The sequence below is a fragment of the Sesamum indicum genome, linkage group LG10 (genome assembly GCF_000512975.1).
Source record: "Sesamum indicum cultivar Zhongzhi No. 13 linkage group LG10, S_indicum_v1.0, whole genome shotgun sequence".
Lineage (NCBI taxonomy): Eukaryota > Viridiplantae > Streptophyta > Magnoliopsida > Lamiales > Pedaliaceae > Sesamum > Sesamum indicum.
Window position 1 is genome coordinate 5,058,614 of NC_026154.1, and position 23,298 is coordinate 5,081,911.

Genomic DNA, 23,298 nt, shown 5'->3' on the forward strand with positions numbered 1-23,298 from the left:
ATTAAGTAGATTGATTCTTTAACAAAAACAAAAACTACCCGTAAAATCCATCTCTTGTCCCAAAGGAGAGATGATCCAGCAGAACCGGTACAATTCAACCCATCTCACAATGGAAGACCCATCCTCTCTTTTCTTCAGCCCATAAAGCACTCCGCGGGTTTGCATGCTACGAATAGAGATGGCAATTGAGCCCGAAAATTTGGGGCTACGGCTCAGACCTGTCTCGTTTGAGGTGAATTTCGTATTGTTTTTGATGGGTTTGGGGCCATTGGGTTGGGATTGGACTGGGTCCAGGACAAGATATGGATTTTGAATCGGATTCCTCTTGGAGCCGCCCCGGACTCGACCCGACTAATATTTTATATTTTTTTATTTTTTATTATTAATATGTATGACGTTACTATTAAAAATTATAGAATTATGAGTAAATAATTAAATAATTTTGCATATATCCAATCTATATAAGAAATACAAAAAGTAGGAAGTTAGTTAATGGGAAAATTCATAATTTAGATGACGTTTAATTTATCTTATATAATTTTGTTTATATTGAAAATTATGTTAAGGTATTTAGATCTAAACCGATATAACTTACTAAAAAAATAAATTATTAGTTGAATGTATTTAAATTTAATTAAATAATAATTTAAGGTATTTAATTTTAATTAATAATTATTAATTAAAAGAACAATAAAAAATGTCAAAAAAACTTAAAATAACAATACAGAATGACGGGGCGGGAGCGTTATGGGACGGGCCAGGTCAGGGTTTTAAAGAAGTGGGTTGGGGCAGGGCAGGATGAAATTATTCGGGGCGGGTCTCGAGTTCGAGCAAACCCGCTCCTATGTGAACAAGAATTTTATTTACACTTGATAATCCTATTAGTAGATTGGGTTGGAATTATGGGTTTTAATTCATATAGCCGCCCCTGAGGTATATGATAAATTGTCTTAAATACCCTTGAAGAGTTTGTTTACCCTTTTATATGTTGGGGGAAATTTGATTACATTATTTTATTAGTTGAGTTGATGCGACACATTTTATTAAGAAAAAGAAAAAAGAAAAAAGGAGCTGACACAACCTTGTGATTACAAAATATTTGATATTAAAGCAAAATATGTTTTTTCTTTAGGTTTGATTTTTATGATTAAAAGTAAAAAATTAAGGTTAATATTAATTAACTATTGGTGCACAATAATTATTAGTTATTATTTTTACAAGGTCAAAATATTAACTATAATTAAAAATCATAGCAAATGTGTTGACTATAGATAAAATTATAATATTGATAACTGTGATCAAAATTTATGTTTCATGTTTTCGCATGATTTTTTAAGCTTTAGTAATTCATATGCCGGAAATAAATTAGTTTTTTTCAGTGCAAAAAATTGATTGATTGCTGAAGGAGTAAAGATTATTTACGAAAAAAGTTTAAATTCATCGATATTTAACAAAATATAATTTAAAATTAGAATGATGAAGTTTAAAATTCTTTAAATTTATAATTATTTAAATAAATTTAAAGGATTAGTGTTAAGAATTTAATTTAAAATTCATAATATCAAATCTTTCGATCTAAGTTCAACATAGCATATCTTCAACGATCAAGATTTGGATGCCTTTTGGGGCTATTAAGATAGCTGAATGCTGTAGCGGGTTGAATTGGCTTCACTTTCTGGAATGCCTCCCAATACTGGGGTTGGGGTTGAACTTTATTTCTTTTTTTAGATAAATGTAAGTTTCATTAATAAAAAGGTACTTGCGTACAATAGGTTGAACTTTATTTCTATTTGTTCTTTGTTTTCATAGCACAATTTCTGTATGATATATATTTATATCATAGCAACATACATCAAACATGATATCTTACATTAAATAGAAATTCAGAAAAGGAGATATAAAACATATACATACCACATACATAACTTGAACAAGTTCATCAGCATTGATCTCTAGTGAAGATAACAGTCTCTGATCTTATGCAATTCAATAACGACATCTGCCATCGACATTCGATCCCTTGGCGATTCCCTCGAACAAGCCACTCCTATGTTTAGTATAGAAGTTATACAATCCTTGATCTTATTGATCATACTCATATCATGTTCTATTTGAATGAGAGGATTCACGATTTCCATTAGACAATCTGGCAAGGCTGTGCTGACGAAATTGTGAAGATTTATGTACTCCATAAATGAATTATCCGTTGGTCTTCTATTCGTGAATATCTCCAGAAGAAGGACCCCATAACTATATACATCACCTTGTGTTGAAACCAAATTGCTCATGCCATATTCTACACACAAGCGTAAAAAAATTGAAATAGGGTATTTGTAATTTTTCAAAACAATAAAGGGGTATTTGTAATTATGTCAAATTTTAGGAGAGCCTATGATAATTTATCATATAATTTATTGATAAGACAAGTCGCACATACCTGGAGCAACGTAGCCGATGGTACCTCTAATCCCGATTGAGCTACTGTTTTCTTGAGTTGGACACATGCTTGAGATAATCTTGGCCAGTCCAAAGTCACCAACGTAAGCGGTCATGTCATGATCCAAAAGAATGTTACTCGGCTTCAAATCACCGTGAACGATTGTTGAATCAGTACCGCAATGCAGGTATTCTAGAGCTTGAGCAACATCAATGGCAATGTTAAGTCTCTGAATCATGGTAAGACTCCTATGTTGTTCTTGTTCTTTTTCATGGTACAACCATTTTTCCAAACTCCCATTAGCCTTAAATTCAAAGATCAACGATTTGAAATCTTCGCCCTGATAGTCTATGCTTTCACAAACACTCAGTATTTTCAACAGATTTCGATGTCTTACGCCTCTTAAAGCATTGCATTCTGCTAGAAAGCTCTTAACGGCCCCTTTAACAACATGATTGAGCACTTTTACAGCAATTAATGTCCGCCCGTCCTCTAGAATACCTTTGTAGACCGTCCCAAATCTTCCTGAGCCAATCAAATTAGCCTCCGAGAAACCATCCGTGGCTCTTATTAGATCTCCATAGGAAAGCCTCATGAATAGAGTGCCAACAGATGATGCTGTAGAAGCCACATTCTTTCTAGGCCGTCCACGCCTATAAACATACAGGATGAGGCATATTGAAAACGCAGCGAATATGCCTCCAGAGATCAGGCATGGAATCAATATTTTAAGTAGGCTTGATGAGTTTTTCTTTGTGCGAGTCATCAACTTGCAAGGGGGAAGATTCAACTCACGAATTCCTCCACACAACTCTTTGTTCCCGTCAAGTGAAAACGCTGTCCTATTTCTAAAAATGCCTTCTTGTGGGACTTCCCCTTGAAGCCTATTATATGAGAGATTCAATTTCTCAAGACGTAGCTCCGCTAAGAAACTTGGGATTGGTCCAGACAAATTATTTCTTGAAAGATCCAACTCTACCAGGCCTCTTAAAGCCTTTAATCCCGAAGGTATATCTCCTTGAAGTTGGTTCCCTTCCAGAAAAAGTTGCTGCAAGCTTAAGCATTTGCTTAGAGAACTTGGAATACGTGCGGACAATCGATTGTGAGACAAATCCAACTTTTCTACGTTTGTTAAGGATTCGACTTCAGTTGGAATCGATCCTATGAAGGCATTGTAAGATAGATCAAGTGAAGTAGAAATGGACGAAAGCCTCATAATTTCTTGAGGTATCAGACCACTGAAATTGTTGCTGGACATGTCCAAATTTAGCAAGTAGGTGCAATTACCGAAACTCTGAGGTAAATTTCCAGAAAAGAAATTTTCTCGCAAGGACAGGATATTCAATGAAGTCATGTTTCCAAATGATGATGGCAGCTGGTTCTTGAATCTGTTTGCTCCCAAATAGAGCTCTTGCAAACTAGAAAGTTTCCCCATGTCCAAAGGAATAGGGCCCTCAAGATTATTGTTGTAAAGGGCCAAACGTCTTAGACCAACAAGGTTTCCAATACTTAAAGGAACTTCTCCATGTATTTGAGTTCCCGATATGACCAGGTAAGTAAGGTCACTAGAAAAATTCCCTATCGAGCGTGGCAACGATCCAGACAAATATGGATTTTCATATATATACAGATCTTGCAAGTTCGTACAATTTGTCAATGATGAAATAAAATTTATATCATCTTTTATAGGGTTTCCTCCAATCTGTAAGACAGAGAGATGAGGGAGCTTCCCAAGTCGTGGAACCGGTCCACCAAAGAAGTTGGACGTCAAGTCTATTAATTCAAGAGAAGAAATATTCGAGAGACACGTTGGAATTAGCCCGCCAAGTTGGTTGTACGACAACTGGAGCCACCTTAAATTCGGGAGAGTAAGGCCTATGCTATCAGGTATGGATCCTTGAAGTTGGTTACAAGAAAGTTCTAATTCTGCTAGAGTAGAAATGTTAAAAAGACCAGACGGGATAGTACCAATCAAACTGTTTAGAGCCAAGAAGAGAAACTTTAGTCTACCAAGTTGGACAAGTGATTTTGGAATTTCTCCGGTCAAACCGCATGACAATAGACTCAATAGTCGAAGAGATGTTAGATTCCCAAGAAATGGAGGGATAGGGCCCGAGAGCTCGTTGTAACTCAACCGAAGAACCTTAAGTTTGTATAGAGAACTGAGCTCTTGTGGTATGGTACCAGAGAGGTTGTTATGCATCAAGTTAAGATGATAAAGATTAGGGTTTTGGGAGAGGTTTTTCGGTATTTCACCTGTGAAAGAATTATGACTCAGTTTTACAAACTCAAGTCGTCTTAAGCGACCAACTTCGTGGGGAATTTCACCCGAAAAGCTATTCTTTTCGAGAATTATACTTCGGAGATACGACAAATTACCTATATGAGGCGAAAGGCGTCCCATCAAGCCTTGGGATGTCAAATTTATTGCGACAACTCTGTTGGGGTGCCTCCGATCACATCGGATACCGTTCCACTTGCACAAGTGTGTGGTTTCGTTCCATGAACTCAGAACTCCCAGTGGATCGTTTAGGACAGCCTTGAATGACAGCAATGTAATTACATCTGTCTCATTGTTCCAACATGTTGTTGGAGGAAATAATGCAAAGCAAGAGAAGATGAAGAAAGAAAGAAGAGTGATGGGATTTGCCATAGTCTTTTTCACTGGACCTCTCGTACGTACCTGCCTTGGGGAACTCTGTGTATATTTATATAGTGCCTGTGAAAGCATATATGGTGTTTAAATGGGACACTGTTAACTCCACCAAATTGCTTGAAACTTGCTATGGTGCTTATATGATTGGCCCACATTGATGACTCAAGACAGAGACTTTGACTTAGGTTCTCAATTAGGCTTAAATGTTTTTTGAGTTACCTAATTTAGGTTATTCCACGTTTTCATTCTTTTAACTTTTTACGATAGTATTTTGATTATAAATTTTATGAATTTTCATGATTTAAGTTTTTTTGTCTTTTTTTACTGAAGTTCACCATAATTTGGACCAAAATATTTGAGTAATATTTATTTTGAATAAATTTTTATAATAATTCAAATTATTTTTAGCAGAGTGATTAATGTAATAAATATATTGTAAATGGATACACAATAGGGGTATTTTTATTATAAAACTTTTGATCATATTATAGGTGGAATTTTTGTTAAATTTTATAGTTTAGGGGCGAATGCGCCTATATATATGCTTCGGAGTGGAAAGTGTTAACCCAAAAAAAAAAAAAAAGAAATCACCAATATGTTAAAAGTTAATTAAATACATCAATAAATTTAAATGAAATTATAAGTTAAAAAAATTTAACAAACAGTACACTACTATTGACGATAAATCTGCACCCAAGTTTAATTAAATTTGAACCTATCTTATACATATTAACTTTGTAAGGTTTAAATTTTTAAAAAGTTTGATTTGAGGATTGGATAGTTTAGATAATTAATTTTATCATAAATTCTTATAGGTTTAGTAATAAGAATTTTTATTTTATGAACATTATTAACAAGGATTAGCGACAAAAAAATTCACATAAAGTTGTTGCAAAAATAATTTATGACACATATATAATGATAACTTAGTGATAATAAATAATTATTGTCATTATATATGTGCTACTATTTTCTGCCACGACGACTCTATACACTTTAATTTATATCACTAATAATATCATAGTGACAAGATCAAAATTTTAATATATATTTTATAACGATAGTTTTAAAATTATTACTGATATTAAATTTTGCTGTATAGTGGGAAAATAGAACATGTTATAGTATATGGTTAATTACACTTAGATCCCCTCCAAAAATGCGAAATTACACTTTTTCTAAAGAAGTTCCAAAATTACACTTACACCCCTCCATTAGTGGAATATTTAACGGTCATGAACCACAGTGTGATCTACTTAAAAGATGAAGGACTATTATGATATATTTGAGAGATGATGGACTAAAATGGGGAGAATTTTCTCATAACTTTCATCACTACAAAAAAGGAAAAAGATTAGCAAGAAAAACATTTAAGTGACAATTTAAATACTATCACTAATTAATGATAAAAAAAATTGTCACAATATTGAATTTTATAATTTGATTAATCATAATTATTTTGTAAAAATTATCATTAGCAAAAATTGTGTATAATTAAATTTGTCACTGAAAGGAATTATCAATTAGTGACAGATAAGTAGTGACACTAGTGACAATAATTATTTGTTATCACTGCAGATGTGTCGCTTATTATTTATAATAACAACTTTATGTGTAAGTTCTGTTGCTACCAATTATTTTATGACAAAATCGAAATTATTGTTACTCTGTGTATATTTTTAATGAGAAATTTTAAAATTATCATCTGATATTTTTGTAATTGATATTATATTTTTGTTGCAAAGTCTTTGCTAGAGGTGTTTAAAATTCGGTTAATCAATCGAAAATCGAGAAAATTGAATTTTTTTTATTTTTTTTCAAAAAAATTCGATATAATTCAGTTGGTACGATTTTTTTGGTTCGATTATTCAACTTTTAATCGAACCAAATCAAAAAACAAATCGATTATAGAGACCAAGAAAGAATAAGACATGGAAGCCCTTGACTTTTTGGGTACTCAAAAACTCACATTCATTTATAACTTTCGGTGACCATTCGTTATTTAAAAAATAACAAAATTATTTGGAGTTGTTGCTCTAAGTAACGACTTAGTGACTACTCAAAAAAGTTAAAAACTTATAAAAAGTTAAACAGGATGAATGAAAAAAAATTAAAAATTATAAAAGAATTATCCACTTAGTCCATAAAAAAATAAATAAATTATAAAATTTTTTGACACCATAAAAAATAGATGAAAAGCTAATGGATTGAGCTAATTATTAAACGGCAGTTAAAATCAAGGGGTATTGGTAATATTTCAAATAATAAAGAGATATTAATAATTTTGTTAAATTTTAGATGAGGTCTTTGTGATTTATCTTTATTTAGAATAATATTATAAATACATATTATGATATACTTCTGAAATCTACTAGATATTAGTATACGCCTAAAATTATACATAAGTGCACCACTAACTCTCCCCTGTAGATTTCAACGTCTACCACTACATAATGACGGTCATGATCAGCACATTCTCTGTCTCAGTGTTGGTGAAGGTCAAGTCTTTATAATTCACACCAAACTTCCATTTTCATTTGTTGCCCACAAATGAACTACAAAAGGTGTATTTCCAAAATAGGTATTATTGTTTTGATATATCTCCTATGTTATTCGAAGGGAAATTCTAGTTCGAATTCGATTTAGTCGAATATGAATTAATTATATGGTAAGTGTAATAAAATTACAGTGTAATTGATGTATAGTTTAAAGAAAATGACCAATTACATAATAAGTACGATACACTTGCTCTGTGATTGATTTGATTCGACCAAACCTGATTTGGGTAAGAATTTTTCATTATTCGAAATATTTACATAAGTTTTTATAAAAAAATAAAATACCATTTTACCCTTCTGTTTTTATTAAAAAGAACACATAACCCTTATAGAAAGCGGTAGGAAAATAGTATTTTATTTTTTGTTTGAGCTTATGTGAACGTTTCGAATAACACATGAAGGTAATTTGTAATTTACCCTTTGGAAATATGTATATGCATATATATATATATAATTGAAAAAAAAAAGAATTTGATATCAGGTTGCATTCGGATTCATGGATTTGGATTTGAATGAAGGATTTGGATAAATGATTTCAAATAACTCCATTTGAAAGGAATTTAAAACCCATCCATATTCATCAAAACTTAGTCCATAATTAAAATGGAATGATATGAAATTCTTTACATTTAAAACTATCCAAAAATGTCTAAAAGATTTGTTATGAAGGACTTAAAATCCATTATTTCAAATCCTTCAATCCAAATGCAACCTCATTTATTTCTAAATTAGTACGTACAGAAAATTTAATGTCTATGTGTTTTCATCATTACTTATAGAACTAAAAGTATAATTTCACTGTATTAAGCAATGTGTCGAATTTTTATTTATATTTTAGAATTATTTTAAAAATTTAATTAAATAGAGGACTTAAAATATTAAACCTCTATTTTATTGGACTAAAAATATAATTTTAACAAAATTTGAACACAACAAAGAGAATACTACATCATTATGTCTAAGGGGAAGAGTGAAAGTACACAAACTTACCACCACAGTGTTTGTTTTTATTTTCAAGTTTTCTCTGGATTAACTTAAAATATACCCAATGTTTGTCATCATACAAAAATACTTTATTTGGGTATTTTTAATTATTCTGGTATAAATACATACATTTATAAACACTCATAAATATATAAAAAATACATAATTTGACAGTGATTTGACAATTAACAGTAGTTTTTGTCTCATAAAACTCAACATTAAACGTACAATACTTTTTTAAATTATCTCCAAAAATAAATCCAAACATACTTACTATTTCTAACACATACTTATTTATCTTTGTTTTTCTCTCTTTATCTCCAAAAAAAAAAAAATACTTCGAAAACGAATTCAAAATAAAAAAAATACTCAGAAAACGAATTCAAACAACATGATTATGTTTGTCTTCGTTTTTGGGCCATCTCCGAGATGGCCCAAAACCGAAGCAATATTTGGCATTCAGTATTTTGCTAATTTTTGTCTCGTTTCTAGGTATTTTATAACAGTGAGGCGGGACAAAACTAAAATTTCTCTCTCTTCATTTACAAATAAATTATATACATTTTTATACATATATATATAAATATATATATAAAAGACATGATTTGACAATAAACAGTACTTTTTATCTCTTCACTACCCAACATCAAATATACCAAACTTATTTTATATTATCTCCAAAAATAAATCCAAACATACATACTATCTCTAACTTATTTTTATTTATTTTTGTTTTTCTCTCTCTATCTTCACAAAATACCCAAAAACAAGTTAAAAACAAAACCAACATTATGCATGTTTCTGCAACATCTCCCTCACCTTACCGTAGCATGCATATGTTACAATTTCACTACCCACAAAACAAAAAAAAAAAAAAAGAGAGAGAGAGAAGATTAACAACACAAAAATAAAGAAACAATTTTATTAATGACAACATAAATTTAGTTAGTTAATATACAGGTGCCGTTAATTGTTTTTATTGACAACCTCATGCATAATGTTTTATCATTAATTGCTGCTAATTTTGCCACGGACATACATTTGCAAAAACCGTCACGAAATATAAAAAAGTAATAAAAGCTTTTAACAACTTAATTTTATAATGGATTTGAACCCGTGACAAAATTTTAAAAGTGAAACTGAAATAAGATGGTTTAGTGATATTTAGGGCACTATTGGTTGTCCAGGGTTATAATCATGTAGAGGAGATTTACTGCATTGAAAGTTTTTCCTTTGTGGCTAAGAGAATTATAGTTCGAATTTTTTGGCTATTGTTTCGGAACACGGTTGGTCTATTCATCAAGCTGATATAAACAATGCTTTTTTGCACGGCTATCTGAACGAGGGCATTTACATGCTTCCTCTTGAAGGTTATGAGGTTCCAGCAGGTAAGGTATGTAAACTGTAGAGGTTTCCATATGGCCTTAAACAAGCATCTCGCCAATGAAATCATGAGTCACTTCTTAGTTATTGCTATTTGGTTTCACACAGTCATCAAATGATCACTGCCTGTTTTTAGAATCTGATGGGGCAGGATTGATTATTCTTTTGGTTTACGTTAATGATGTTCTTATTAGTAGTTCTGGTGAGTCCTTAATTGTACAAGGTAAGGAATACTTGCACCAATTTTTCACCATTAAAGACCTTAGGCATGCAAAATATTTTTTTGGTTTGGTGATCGCACGATCTTCTTCAGTTACATTAGTCAGTCAACATAAACATATTCACGACATCATTCATGATACTAGACTTGAGCATTCCAAACTAGAAGAAATATATATGTGCGTATATATATACACTACAACAAATATAACTTTTAATCATAGAAAATCCCATAGTTAATAATAAATAATTAGAGAAATAGCATTTTTCTTCTCGTAACTTCGGAATTGATTACTTTATTATCACTTTTAGTTTCATAACTTTAAAAAAATAACACTTTTTGTTCTAATGGTAGTGCATGGGACTAAAATGCTACTTTTTTAAAGTGATGAGACCAAAAGTGAGAATTTAGTAATCAATAGGAGCAAAAGCATAAAGATCCTAATAGTCACGTACTAAGCATGTGGCATTTTTCATTAATATATTTAACAGAAAGATGCCATGGGACCAAATATGCTACTTTTTAAAAATTAAAAAATCAAAAGTGAGAATCCCGTAATCAAGAGGATTAAAAATGAAAAGACCCTAAGTTGTGGGACAAAAAGTGTTATTTTCCTTAAATAATCTATACACGCTACAAAAAATTTCAGTTTTCACTACACTATAAATGATCATAACTTAAAAATTATGGTAAATCAATACTATTAATCACGGTTAGACAAAATCAAAGTACAAATTTAAATTTTAGCCACAACTAACCAATATTTGTCATTGCTTTTAGCTATAGCCAAAACATTTGTCATGGTTTTGGCCACACCTGCAGAAATAACGGCTAATGGTCGTTGCAAAGCCATGATTGATTTGTATTTGCCACGTTAATCGTAACAAAAAATTATATATTTTCTAGTGAAATTAGGCTTTTAATAGACTTTATATATATATCCTGGTGATGAATTGTTGAATTATATGTATGTTAGAACCAAAAATTTGTATTCTAAAGATAATATTATGTTATTTTATTTTATTTTTTCTATCATATTATGTTTGGTGTTCATACAACTTCTCTCACTTATCTTTCTTATACTTGTCCATTTTTTGTTTTTTTTTTCTAAAAGCTCTCCTTTCTCAGGCTTTCAATTGAAAGCAAGCTGGGGAGTGTGAACAGAAGACTAGAACAAGTGGATGGTTACTAACACCAACTTGATAACTTTCGATTTTCCAGACTACTTAGAGAAAAACTCAAGTAGTTCAAGAAAATGTATATATTTTTGTAATAATTACGACAGAAAATATATATTTGATAATTTATAAAAATATCCTCTCAAACTTAATTCAATTTATATATATATATATATATATATATATATTTACAATGCGTTTTATTGTGAACTAGACACATAAGAGTGGAGTGTGAGGATGATAACACATAATTGGTATAAATATTAAAACTTATCATATATTTTTAGTTCAACAATTAAAAACAGAAAGGATATAGACATTCTCGATTTATTTTTAACATGTAAGCAAAATAACAACATCAATACACTTTTAATCGAAGCAAAACTAAGGAAATAAAATACATAAAAACACATATATACACATTTTTGTTAAGAAAGATTATTAGCTCCTGTTTGCAGAGAGATAGCGATCTTTTATCTTATGCAACTCACGAACAACATCTGTCATCGACATTCGATCTCTTGGCAAATCCTTTGAGCAAGCCACTCCAATGCTCAATACAGAAACCACGCAATCTGTGATCTTATTGATACTTTTATCATTTTCTATTTGAATGAGAGGATCGATAATTTTCAATATACCATCTGACAAGGCAGCACTAACGAACCCTTGAAGAGTTGCGTATTCCTTGAACGAATCATCTGTTGGTCTTCTATTCGTAAATATCTCAAGAAGAAGGACCCCATAACTATACACATCCCCTTGAGTTGAAACCAAGTTACTCGTGCCATATTCTACACACAAGCTCAAACAAATTAAACTACAACACGAGATTTGTTGAAGTGAAAAGTATAAGGAACATAATGAAGTGATGTATACCTGGAGCAATGTAGCCGATGGTACCTCTGATCCCAATTGAGCTGCTGCTTTCTTGTGCTGGAAACATGTCCGAAACAATCTTGGCTAATCCAAAGTCGCCCACATAAGCAATCATATTATGATCCAAAAGAATGTTACTCGGCTTTAAATCACCATGAACAATAGTTGAATCAGTACCAAAGTGTAGATACTCAAGTGCATGAGCAACATCAATGGCAATATCAAGTCTTTGAATCAAACTGAGGCGCCTAAGTCCTTCTTGCTCCACATGGTGGTACAACCATTTGTCTAAACTCCCATTTGCTTTGAAATCATATATCAATGATCTAAAATCATTACCCTGGAAGTCTATGCTTTCACAAACACTCAGCAATTTCAACAGATTTCTATGTCTGATATCTCGCAGTGCATTACATTCTGCCATGAAACTCTTGAACGCTCCTTTAACAAAAGGATTAAGCACTTTGACAGCAATCAATGTCTTTCCATGATCTTCAAGAATCCCTTTGTAAACAGATCCAAATCTTCCTGAACCAATCAAATTAGCTTCCGACAAACCATTAGTTGCCTTTAGAAGATCTCCATAAGAAAGCCTTGTAAATTGGGTACCAACTAATGACTCTATAGAAGCCACATTCTCTTTGGGCCGTCTACGCCTGTAAAGAACCAGGACGAGGAACACTAAAAATGTAATGAATACACCTCCAGAGATGACAACTGCGATCAATACTTTCGGTAAGCTTGATGGGTTCTTCTTCGAGGAAGTCTTCGACGAGCAAGGAGGAAGATTCAACTCAGGAATTCCTCCACACAATTCTTTGTTCCCATCAAGTGAAATTGCTGTTCTGTTCCTAAATAAGCCTGTTCTTGGGACCTCACCATGAAACCCGTTGTATGAGAGGTTCAATCTCTGAAGATGTAGCTCAGCTAGGAAGCTTGGGATTGTCCCCGACAAATTATTTCTTGAAAGATCCAACTCTACCAGGCCTCTTAAAGCACTTAATCCTGGAGGTATTTCTCCCTGAAGTAAGTTTCCCTTCAGGAAAAGATGTTGCAAGACCAAGCAATTGCTTAAAGAGTTTGGAATAAGTCCGGACAATCTGTTGTTAGAGAAATCCAAGTTTTCTACATTTGTTAATGATCCTATTTCACTTGGAATGGACCCCATGAACGCATTGAAAGATAGATTAAATGAAAGAGAAATGGAAGAAAGACTCATAATTTCTCGAGGTATCAGACCACTGAAATTGTTGCTGGACAAGTCCAAGCCTAACAACTTGGTACAATTACTAAGACTCTGAGGTAAATTTCCAGAAAAATTATTCTCTTGCAAGTATAGGTAAGACAACAAAGTCATGTTTCCAAGGGAAGATGGTAGTTGATTCTTGAATCTATTTCCTTCCAGAAAGAGTTCTTGCAAACTAGATAGTTTTCCAATGTCGGAAGGAATAGGACCCTCAAGATCATTGTTCGAGAGGACCAAGCGATTGAGCGCAACAAGGTTTCCAATACCTGAAGGAATTTCTCCACGCACTTGAGTTCCTGATATCACCAGTTCAATAAGGCCACTAGAAAAATTCACCACCGAGTGTGGCAATGGACCACCCAATAATGGAATTTCATAGACCAAGAGCCTCTCCAGATTCGTACAATTTGTCAATGATGCAATAAAACTTATGTCATCATTAACCGGATTGTCCCCAATGCTTAAGCTGGAAAGAAGCGAAAGACGTCCAAGCCGTGGGATAGGCCCAGTAAACAAGTTGCTCGTAAGTTGAATGCGTTCAAGAGAGGAAGCGTTGGAGAGGGACATCGGAATTCCTCCACTAAGTTGGTTTTGACCTAAATAAAAGATCCTCAAATTTGGGAGAGTAAGACCTATGCTACCGGGTATGGATCCTTGAAGTTGATTTCTGTTAACTACAAATTCTCTCAGCATGGAAATATTGAAAAGACCAGAAGGAATAGTACCGACCAAATTGTTAAAAGCTAAGGACAGAAATGTTAGCCTATGAAGTCGGACAAGTGAGTTTGGAATTTCTCCTGTCAAGCCACATAAGGTTAGGCTAAGAACTCCAAGAGATGTTAGATTCCCAATGGATGGAGGGATAGGGCCGAGGAGTTCGTTTCCACTTAAGCCAAGCGCCTCAAGTTTGTATAGAGAACCAAGCTCTTGTGGTATGATTCCTGAGAGATTGTTATCGATCAAATTAAGATAAAAAAGATTTGGACACTGGGAGATGTTTCTTGGTATTGCACCGATAAACGAATTATTACTAAAGTCTACACTCTCCAGTCGCCTTAACCGACCAATTTCATTGGGAATTTCACCACGGAAGCTATTGTTTTGGAGATTTATACTTCTAAGAAAGGATAAGTTACCTATATGAGGCGTAAGGGTCCCCATCAAGTCTTGGGATCTCAAATTTATTGCGACAACTCTATTCGGGTGCCTCCGACCACATTGGATGCCGTTCCAACTGCAAAAGTGTGTGGTTTCGTTCCACGAATATAGAGCTCCCTGAGGATCATTCACAGTATTCTTGAATGATAGCAACGAAACCAGATCAGTTTCGTTGCTCGAACATGTTGCTGGAGTTGATAACACAAAACAAGAGAAGATGAAGAGGGAAAGAATTGTGAATATGGGACTTGCCATAATCTTCTCCACTGATATCTTTTAGATCTACTTGAGTTTTGTGCCTTGTCTGAATTTATACAGTCCATGCAACTGGAGATTGTAAGCATACCAGTTAATTTCATGGAAATTGCCTTAGTTTGATGTAGTTTGGTTGGATGGTTTAATTAATAAGGACCATAGCCCACCTTCACTTATGAAAGAAGACTTAGAATTGGAGTTTTAATTTATGTGTTTGTCATCATTTCTTTGTTTCTATTCGCTTGCTCCGTTTCGTTCGTGTGTATATATATATATATATATATATATATATTGTAAATTTATAATTAATTTAATATTTTATATATATATATATATATTGTAAATTTATAATTAATTTAATATTTTAAAATAGTATTTCTTAGAATTTATGTATGTGTTTTCTTTTTCTCTTTATAATTTCATTACAATTCACGGAACATATAAACAAATTATAAAGAAAATAGTATCCTATTCTTAATCTTATTTTTTCATTTTATACCAAATATAAAAATAAGATATCAAAATGATGTCATTTTTATATTTATTTCATTCCACCCAAATTCATTTATACGTACCAATCACGCTCTTATTTAATTATAAGCATGACAGTTGACTCATTATTCAGTGAATGACCATATTAATAAGTCTTGGGCAGGTCAATTTTCAGCAAATTTTATTAATTTAGTTAGAGCATATGTGAGGAAGCCGGTCGTTTATGTATTTGCCAAAGCTAAATTACTCTTTTGTCCTTTATGCTTTGAACCAATGATTATTTTAATTTGGTTCCTAAATTTTTTAAGACACAATTTTTATCTCTGATTTATACAAATTGTTACGATTTTAATTCAATTGTTAAAATTGAGATTAAAAATATTAAGAATAAGGGGACCTAATGAAGTAAAATCGCAATGATTTGTAAAGATTAGGTCCTAAATCATAGTTTGAGAAGTTTTTAGGGATCAAAATTGCAATAATTTTACTAAAATCGTGTTTCGAAAAATTTAAGGAGCAAAATCAATTTTGATATGAATTATAGGAACCAAAATTGTAATTTACCCTATTATCGAAATCTTCACAAGTACTCCCAACTTAAAGGTCATGTGTTAATATTTGAAAAGTCACTGTTTGATCCAAACCATGTTGGTTCAATACATTTATATGATTTCAAATGCAAGACTTTTTTATATTCATAATCAAAGGGTCGTGCTGATATAAATATAAGTACATAAATTTATTTTTTTATAATAATTTATGATTTGTTCGGTTTGAATATATAAAATTGAAATTAAAATTTATCCATATATTATATAAATCCAACATATTAAATTAAATATATTTAATGATGTAAGAACCGTATTCAGTAGGAAAACAAATTGAAGACCTCTTGTTCTCGAAACAATCCCATAGATGTGTAGGCATAATTGGGTTTTTTATAAACTTTATATTTTGGGTGGGGCGAAAAATAAATTAAATTACTTAATACTCAATTGTTAGTGGGCGTTGCACGTGCTCCTTTCGTAAATAATTTAATAAAAATGGGTGACGAGACGTACATTGCAATGTTTTTCAACTTGTGAAATTAAATCTACTAAATTGTAAAATAGTATGATCAAAAATCACAAATGAGTAAATTATGGATGATAAAATTGCAATATTCCCAACAATTACACATAACTGGAATAATCATCAAAGCTTGTCATATATATTTTAGTTCAACAATGAAACAGAGAAATAATAGAAATTGTTGTTTTATTTGAACATGTAGCCAAAATAACAACATCAATATATTTTCAATTAAAGCAAAACTAAGAAAATAAAATGTATGAAACACAAAGCACATATGTATCATCTTTGTTAAGAAAGATTATTAGCTTCAATCTGCATCGAGAGAACGATTTTTTATTTTATGCAACTCACGGACAACATATGTCGTCAACATCCGGTCTCTTCGCGTATCCTTTGAGCAAGCCACTCCAATGCTCAACACAGAAACCAAGCAATATGTGATCTTATTGATATTTTTATCATGTTCTATTTGAATGAGAGGATCGCTAACTTCCAAATGCAATTTGACAAGGCAGTGCTAACGAAACTATGAAGACTTACATATTCCTTGAATGAATCATCTGTTGGTCTTCTATTCGTAAATATCCAGAAGAAGGAAGGAAGAGAGACGAGGAGTAGAGAAAGACAAACTTAATAGATGCACAAATTTAGACTTTCAAAATAGCCTAATAATTATCTCATAAGTTTGTGCCAATATTTAGTTTGGTCTAATATATTTTTCAAATTATATTAACTATGAATATTGACCAACCTATTGAAAGTATCAAATTACATTTAACAACAGCTCCCCTTAATTTGACATTTCTTGCTTTATTCCAAGATATGCTCTTAATCCTCGGAAATCATCAATCTTCAATGGCTTTGTGAAAATGTCTGCAACTTGATCTTGGGTCTTCACATATTTGAGCTCCACCACATTATTCTCAATGCATTCTCTAATATAATGATACTTTGTATCTATATACTTGCTTCGATCGTGGAACACTGGATTTTTAACAAGTGCTTATGCTGATTTGTTGTCAACGCAAATCTGTCTCCTTTTCTTCATAGAGGTGAAGCTCTTTCAACAGTTTTCTAAGCCAAACAACATGGCAAGTGCAAGAAGTTGCAGCCACATATTCAGACTCACAAGTTGACAAGATCACTATAGGTTGCTTCTTTGAGTACTATGGGATAGCACAATTACCCACGAAAAATTATATTTTTTCTAGTAAAATTGAGCTTTTAATATACTTTATATATATATATATATATATAGACACAATGTGTTTTACTATGAACGAGACCCATAAAAGTGAAGTGTAAGGATGATAACATATAATTGGGATAAACGTTAAAGCTTGTCATATATTTTTTTAGTTCAACAATTGAAAACAGAAAGGAGATAGACATTGTCATTTTATTTTAACATGTAACCAAAATAACAATATCAATACACTTTCAATCGAAGCAATACTAAGGAAATAAAATACATGAAAATACATATATACACATTTTTGTTAAGAAAGATTATTAGCTCCGATCTGTAGCGAGATAGCGATCTTTTATCTTATGCAACTCACGAACAACATCTTTCATCGATATTCGATCTCTTGGCAAATCCTTTGAGCAAACCATTCCAATGCTCAATATAGAAATCACGCAATCTGTGATCTTATTGATATTTTTATCATGTTCAATTCGAATGAGAGGATCGATAATTTCCAATACACCATCTGACAAGGCAGCACTAACGAATCCTTGAAGAGTTGCGTATTCCTTGAATGAATCGTCTGTTGGTCTTCTATTCGTAAATATCTCCAGAAGAAGGACCCCATAACTATACACATCCCCTTGCGTTGAAACCAAGTTGCTTGTGCCATATTCTACACACGAGTGCAAACAATTAAACTATTACACGAAATTTCTTGACGTGAAAAGTATAAGGAACATAATGAAGTGATGTATACCTGGAGCAATGTAGCCAATGGTACCTCTGATCCCAATTGAGCTGCTGCTTTCTTGTGCTGGAAACATGTCTGAAACAATCTTGGCTAATCCAAAGTCGCCCACATAAGCAATCATATTATGATCCAAAAGAATGTTACTCGGTTTTAAATCACCATGAACAATAGCTGAATCAGTACCAAAGTGTAGATACTCAAGTGCATAAGCAACATCAATGGCAATATCAAGTCTTTGAATCAAACTGAGGCGCCTAAGTCCTTCTTCCTCCACATGGTGGTACAACCATTTGTCTAAACTCCCATTTGCTTTAAAGTCATATATCAATGATCTAAAATCATTACCCTGGAAGTCTATGCTTTCACAAACACTCAGCAATTTCAACAGATTTCTATGTCTGATATCTCGCAGTGCATTACATTCTGCCATGAAAGTCTTGAACGCTCCTTTAACGACAAGATTAAGTACTTTCACAGCAATCAATGTCTGTCCATCTTCAAGAATCCCTTTGTAAACAGATCCAAATCTTCCTGAACCAATCAAATTAGCCTCCGAGAAACCATCAGTGGCTTTTAGAAGATCTCCATAAGAAAGCCTTGTAAACTGCGTACCAACTAATGATTCTACAGAAGGCACATTCTTTTTGTGCCGTCTACGCCTGTAAAGAACCAGGACGAGGCACACTAAAAATGCAACGAATACACCTCCAGAGATGGCGACTGGGATCAATACTTTCCGTAAGCTTGATGAGTTTTTCTTTGAGGAAGTCATCAACGGGCAAGGAGGAAGATTCAACTCAGGAATTCCTCCACACAATTCTTTGTTCCCATCAAGTGAAATTGCTGTCATGTTCCCAAATAAGCCTGTTCTTGGGACCTCACCATGAAACCTATTGTATGAGAGGTTCAACCTCTGAAGACGTCGCTCGGCTAAGAAACTTGGAATTGGTCCAGACAAATTATTTCTTGAAAGATCCAACTCTACCAGGCCTCTTAAATCACTTAATCCTGGAGGTATTTCCCCTTGAAGCAAGTTTCCGTCCAGAAAAAGTCGTTGCAAGCCCAAGCAATTACTTATAGAGCTCGGAATAACTGCAGAGAATCTATTGTTAGACAAATCTAAGCTTTCTAGGCTTGATAATGATCCAATTTCAATTGGAATCGACCCGGTGAAGGCATTGAAAGAAAGATTAAGTGAAATGGAAATTGAAGAAAGACCTACAATTTCAGGAGGTATCAAACCACTGAAATTGTTGCGAGACAAGTCTAAGTCTAGCAAGTTGGTGCAATTTCTAAGACTCTGAGGTAAATTGCCAGAAAAGTTGTTTTCTTGTAAGTACAAGTAATTCAACAAAGTCATGTTTCCTAGTGATGATGGTAACATGTTCGAAAATCTATTTCCTCCCAAGTTAAGTTCTTGCAAACTCGAAAGTTTCCCCATGTCGGAAGGAATAGGACCCTCAAGATTATTGTCAAAAAGCTCCAGACGAGTGAGGCCGAGAAGGTTCTCTATACTTGATGGAATTTTTCCATGTACTTGAGTTCTTGACATCACTAGGTCGAACAATTGACTAGACAAATTGGCGATCGACAGTGGAAATGAGCCACCTAACAACGGATTTTCATAAATATTGAGCTTTTGCAAGTTTGTACAATTTGTCAACGACGAAACAAAGTTTATGTCATCTTTAATGGGATTATACGCTATGTATAATCCACGAAGACGCGAAAGCCTTCCAAGCGCTGGGATCGGCCCTGTAAATAAGTTGTCGGTAAGCTGTAGTTGTTCAAGAGAAGAAGCATTCGAGAGGAACGTCGGAATTGCTCCGCTGAGTTTGTTATACCCCACCTGAAAAAACTTCAAATTTGGAAAATTGTGGCCTACGGTATCGGGTATGGATCCTTGAAGTCGATTATAGTAAACTTCAAATATCTCAAGAGTAGAAATATTGAAAAGACCGGAAGGAATTGTACCAGTCAAATTGTTTTCACCTAAGATGAGAGAAGTTAGACTATGGAGCTGCGTAAGTGATTCCGGAATCTCTCCTGTCAGCCTACAAAATCTTAGACTCAGTAGGAAGAGAGATGTTAGGTTCCCAAGAGACGGAGGGATCGGGCCAGAGAGATCGTTGTCCCCGAAGCCAAGTGCTTGGAGCTTGTATAGAGAACCGATCTCTAGGGGTATGGGTCCGGATAAGAGGTTATCGATCAAGTTAAGATAAACAAGATTCGGACATTGAGAGAGATTTCTTGGTATCGTACCTACGAAGGAATTATTGCTAAACTCTATAAGCCGAAGCCGCCTTAAACGACCAATTTCTTGAGGTATTTCACCATGAAAACTATTATTTCGGAGAATGATGCTTCGAAGGAAGGACATGTTACCTATATGAGGCGAAAGGGGTCCCACTAAGCCCCGGGAGCTCAAACTTATTGCAACAACTCTATCGGGATGCTTACGACCACATCGGACGCCCGTCCAATTACAAAATTGTGCGGTTTCATTCCACGAATTCAGAGCTCCCTGAGGATCATTTACAGTATTCTTGAATGATAGCAACGAAATCAAATCTGTTTCGTTGCTCGAACATGTTGCTGGAGTTGATAACACAAAACAAGAGAAGATGAAGAGGGAAAGAATTGTGATGGGATTTGCCATAGTCTTTTGCATTCATATGTTTTAGATCTACTTGGGTTTTGTGAGGTGGGTGTATTTATGTAGTTCATGCAAAGGTACGTGGACATTGCAAGTCCACTCATCTGTCTGATTTAACACCTCAATCAATAAGGACCCACTTTGAGCTAATGAAACTAGACATTGATGGAATTTTTTATTTAAATTGTGATTACATTGTTGTCTCGAGATATTGTTAGCTCCATTTTTACATAAGCTTCAAGGGTTTTTGTATATACTTATTAATTAGCTGAATGCTAATTTGTTTTTGTTACTATTAATTAATTTTCTTGTAGTGATAATTGAAAATTTGTGTATTAATCACGTAATAAGTATATTATATTTTTTTGTATAATTTATTTAAGTTTGACAGAATTCAATGAAGACAAATATTTCCCAACTTTGACTTAGTCTGTGAATTGTATGTGTTTCATCCATTTCTTTCTAACTTATTATTTTTCTTTATCAAATTAAATTTCTCAAGGAAAGCAATATTTATAGAGAGATCTTGAAATATTGACTGAATTGAGGGCATGCTTATTTAATTTCTCTTCATTTTTTAAACCGGTCATCTGAGATGGTTTATAATATTTCATGGGAAAAATGCAAACAATCTCCTTATAATATTGTAAATGAACAAATTAACCCTTATGGAAATCAAATAGCGATTTACCTTCCTGTATTTTTTAGTGTATTTTTTAGTGAAAAATAGTCAGAGGGATTAAATTAAATTATAAATATTAAAGTCAAAAATATGAACTTGGGGATTGAAATATTTTAATGGGATCGATTCATTGCTAAAGAGGAACGAAAGAATGTGAAGCGCCTGTAGCTCAGTGGATAGAGCGTCTGTTTCCTAAGCAGAAAGTCGTAGGTTCGACCCCTACCTGGCGCGAACTATTTCTCTGTAGTGTAATTTATGTAAAGGTGAAATATATACATAAAGATTATGTAAATAGATTTTTTTTTTTTGTTTGTGATATATTCAGTGCAAGTGCACAAAAAAATTAATAAATATCAATAATTGAACATCATTTGCTAATAATTTTATTTTAAGGAAGATGATAATATGAAAATGATTATGTTAAAAAAATAAATAATTTTGAAAATGATTATTTGGAGCAGGAGAAATAAAACAAATATAACTATAAAATAAATAACTATTGAAAAAATAGTCTTATTACTTATAGATAATGGAAAAAATATGAAAGTTAATAGCTAGAAAAAGAAAATAATTAAAGAAGTTGACTTTAAAAAGGAAGACGCCAAAACGATAATTTCCTTAATATATAGTTAGATACGAGTGAAAAATTGTTCATTTGGGTTATATTTGACCTGAAATTTTTGGGCCTGATCTTTACAAATCTTGAAATGGAGACCTGCAAAATATACGTTATCACTGCGATATTCAAGTCAGTAAGCAGTTGCGAAAATAAAGCAATAGGAAAGATATTGTAGTAGTAAAATGCTAAAAATATTGAATTTCATGATTTTAATAATTACTGTTGTTTGACGTACAGTAACAACTTAGTGACAACATATAATAGTTGTCACTATATTGTGTTGTCATTAATTGTCTTTAATGACAACTTTATGTATATTTTTTTATCACAAAAAATTATATAGTGACAAAATAAAAATTGCTATTACTTAAATATATATTTTTAGTGATACTTTATTTCATCTTTTGAAACAAAACAGATAATTTGCTAAAAAAAATTTTTAGACATAAGGTTATTTGCTCATTTCACATATCACGGGAATAAATAACATTGAACCCAATAATTTTCCCTAAAAATCTCCAAAAATTGAAGGTCATTTGAGAGGTTTGCAAAGGATGCTGGCAGTGAACCTCTTAAAAGATTTGTGCATATTGGCATTGACCCAAATGAAACTCACATCATCACATATGCAATTATGTGAAATTTTGAAGGATTGGAGATTAGAAAGTTGTCCAAACCCTTGCCATTGGCACTATAAAATGATTTAGTGATTATGCTATTTCCTCAAGAAAGGAAGCATATGATATGGAAATTATAACATGCCCACTAAATTGATTTTACCCCAAAATAAAGTGATGTGACTTGCAACTCGATCAGAATTTCGATGCACGAGATATTGTTTGATGTGTTTTTTTAAAGGCCTTACAAGTTTGGCCTAA

At 32.8% G+C, this 23,298-nt stretch overlaps 3 protein-coding genes and 1 non-coding gene across 4 annotated transcripts; 1 reads left to right on the top strand and 3 right to left on the bottom strand.

Annotated features, from left to right (window-relative positions):
* On the bottom strand, positions 1,774-5,100 carry LOC105172084 (probable LRR receptor-like serine/threonine-protein kinase At3g47570). Its single transcript, XM_011093422.2, has 2 exons — positions 2,438-5,100; positions 1,774-2,296 (listed from the first exon to the last, which is right to left on the bottom strand). The coding sequence occupies exons 1-2, from the start codon at positions 5,088-5,090 to the stop codon at positions 1,953-1,955; spliced, it is 2,997 nt and encodes a 998-aa protein (XP_011091724.1). The 5' UTR covers positions 5,091-5,100; the 3' UTR covers positions 1,774-1,952.
* On the bottom strand, positions 11,712-15,043 carry LOC105172085 (probable LRR receptor-like serine/threonine-protein kinase At3g47570). Its single transcript, XM_011093423.2, has 2 exons — positions 12,296-15,043; positions 11,712-12,210 (listed from the first exon to the last, which is right to left on the bottom strand). Exons 1-2 carry the CDS (start codon positions 14,952-14,954, stop codon positions 11,858-11,860), a joined length of 3,012 nt encoding a protein of 1,003 aa, XP_011091725.1. The 5' UTR covers positions 14,955-15,043; the 3' UTR covers positions 11,712-11,857.
* LOC105172086 (probable LRR receptor-like serine/threonine-protein kinase At3g47570) lies at positions 17,952-21,125 on the bottom strand. Its single transcript, XM_011093424.2, has 2 exons — positions 18,470-21,125; positions 17,952-18,385 (listed from the first exon to the last, which is right to left on the bottom strand). The coding sequence occupies exons 1-2, from the start codon at positions 21,120-21,122 to the stop codon at positions 18,033-18,035; spliced, it is 3,006 nt and encodes a 1,001-aa protein (XP_011091726.1). The 5' UTR covers positions 21,123-21,125; the 3' UTR covers positions 17,952-18,032.
* On the top strand, positions 21,960-22,032 carry TRNAR-CCU. Its single transcript has one exon. It is a non-coding gene; the product is annotated as a tRNA-Arg (tRNA).

Coding starts and splice junctions, on each gene's coding strand:
- LOC105172085 (XM_011093423.2), bottom strand. CDS start 14,954: ATGGCAAGTCCCATATTCACAATTCTTTCCCTCTTCATCTTCTCTTGT. Junction 12,211..12,295: donor CATCGGCTACATTGCTCCAG/GTATACATCACT, acceptor GCTTGTGTGTAG/AATATGGCACGAGTAACTTG.
- LOC105172084 (XM_011093422.2), bottom strand. CDS start 5,090: ATGGCAAATCCCATCACTCTTCTTTCTTTCTTCATCTTCTCTTGCTTT. Junction 2,297..2,437: donor CATCGGCTACGTTGCTCCAG/GTATGTGCGACT, acceptor GCTTGTGTGTAG/AATATGGCATGAGCAATTTG.
- LOC105172086 (XM_011093424.2), bottom strand. CDS start 21,122: ATGGCAAATCCCATCACAATTCTTTCCCTCTTCATCTTCTCTTGTTTT. Junction 18,386..18,469: donor CATTGGCTACATTGCTCCAG/GTATACATCACT, acceptor ACTCGTGTGTAG/AATATGGCACAAGCAACTTG.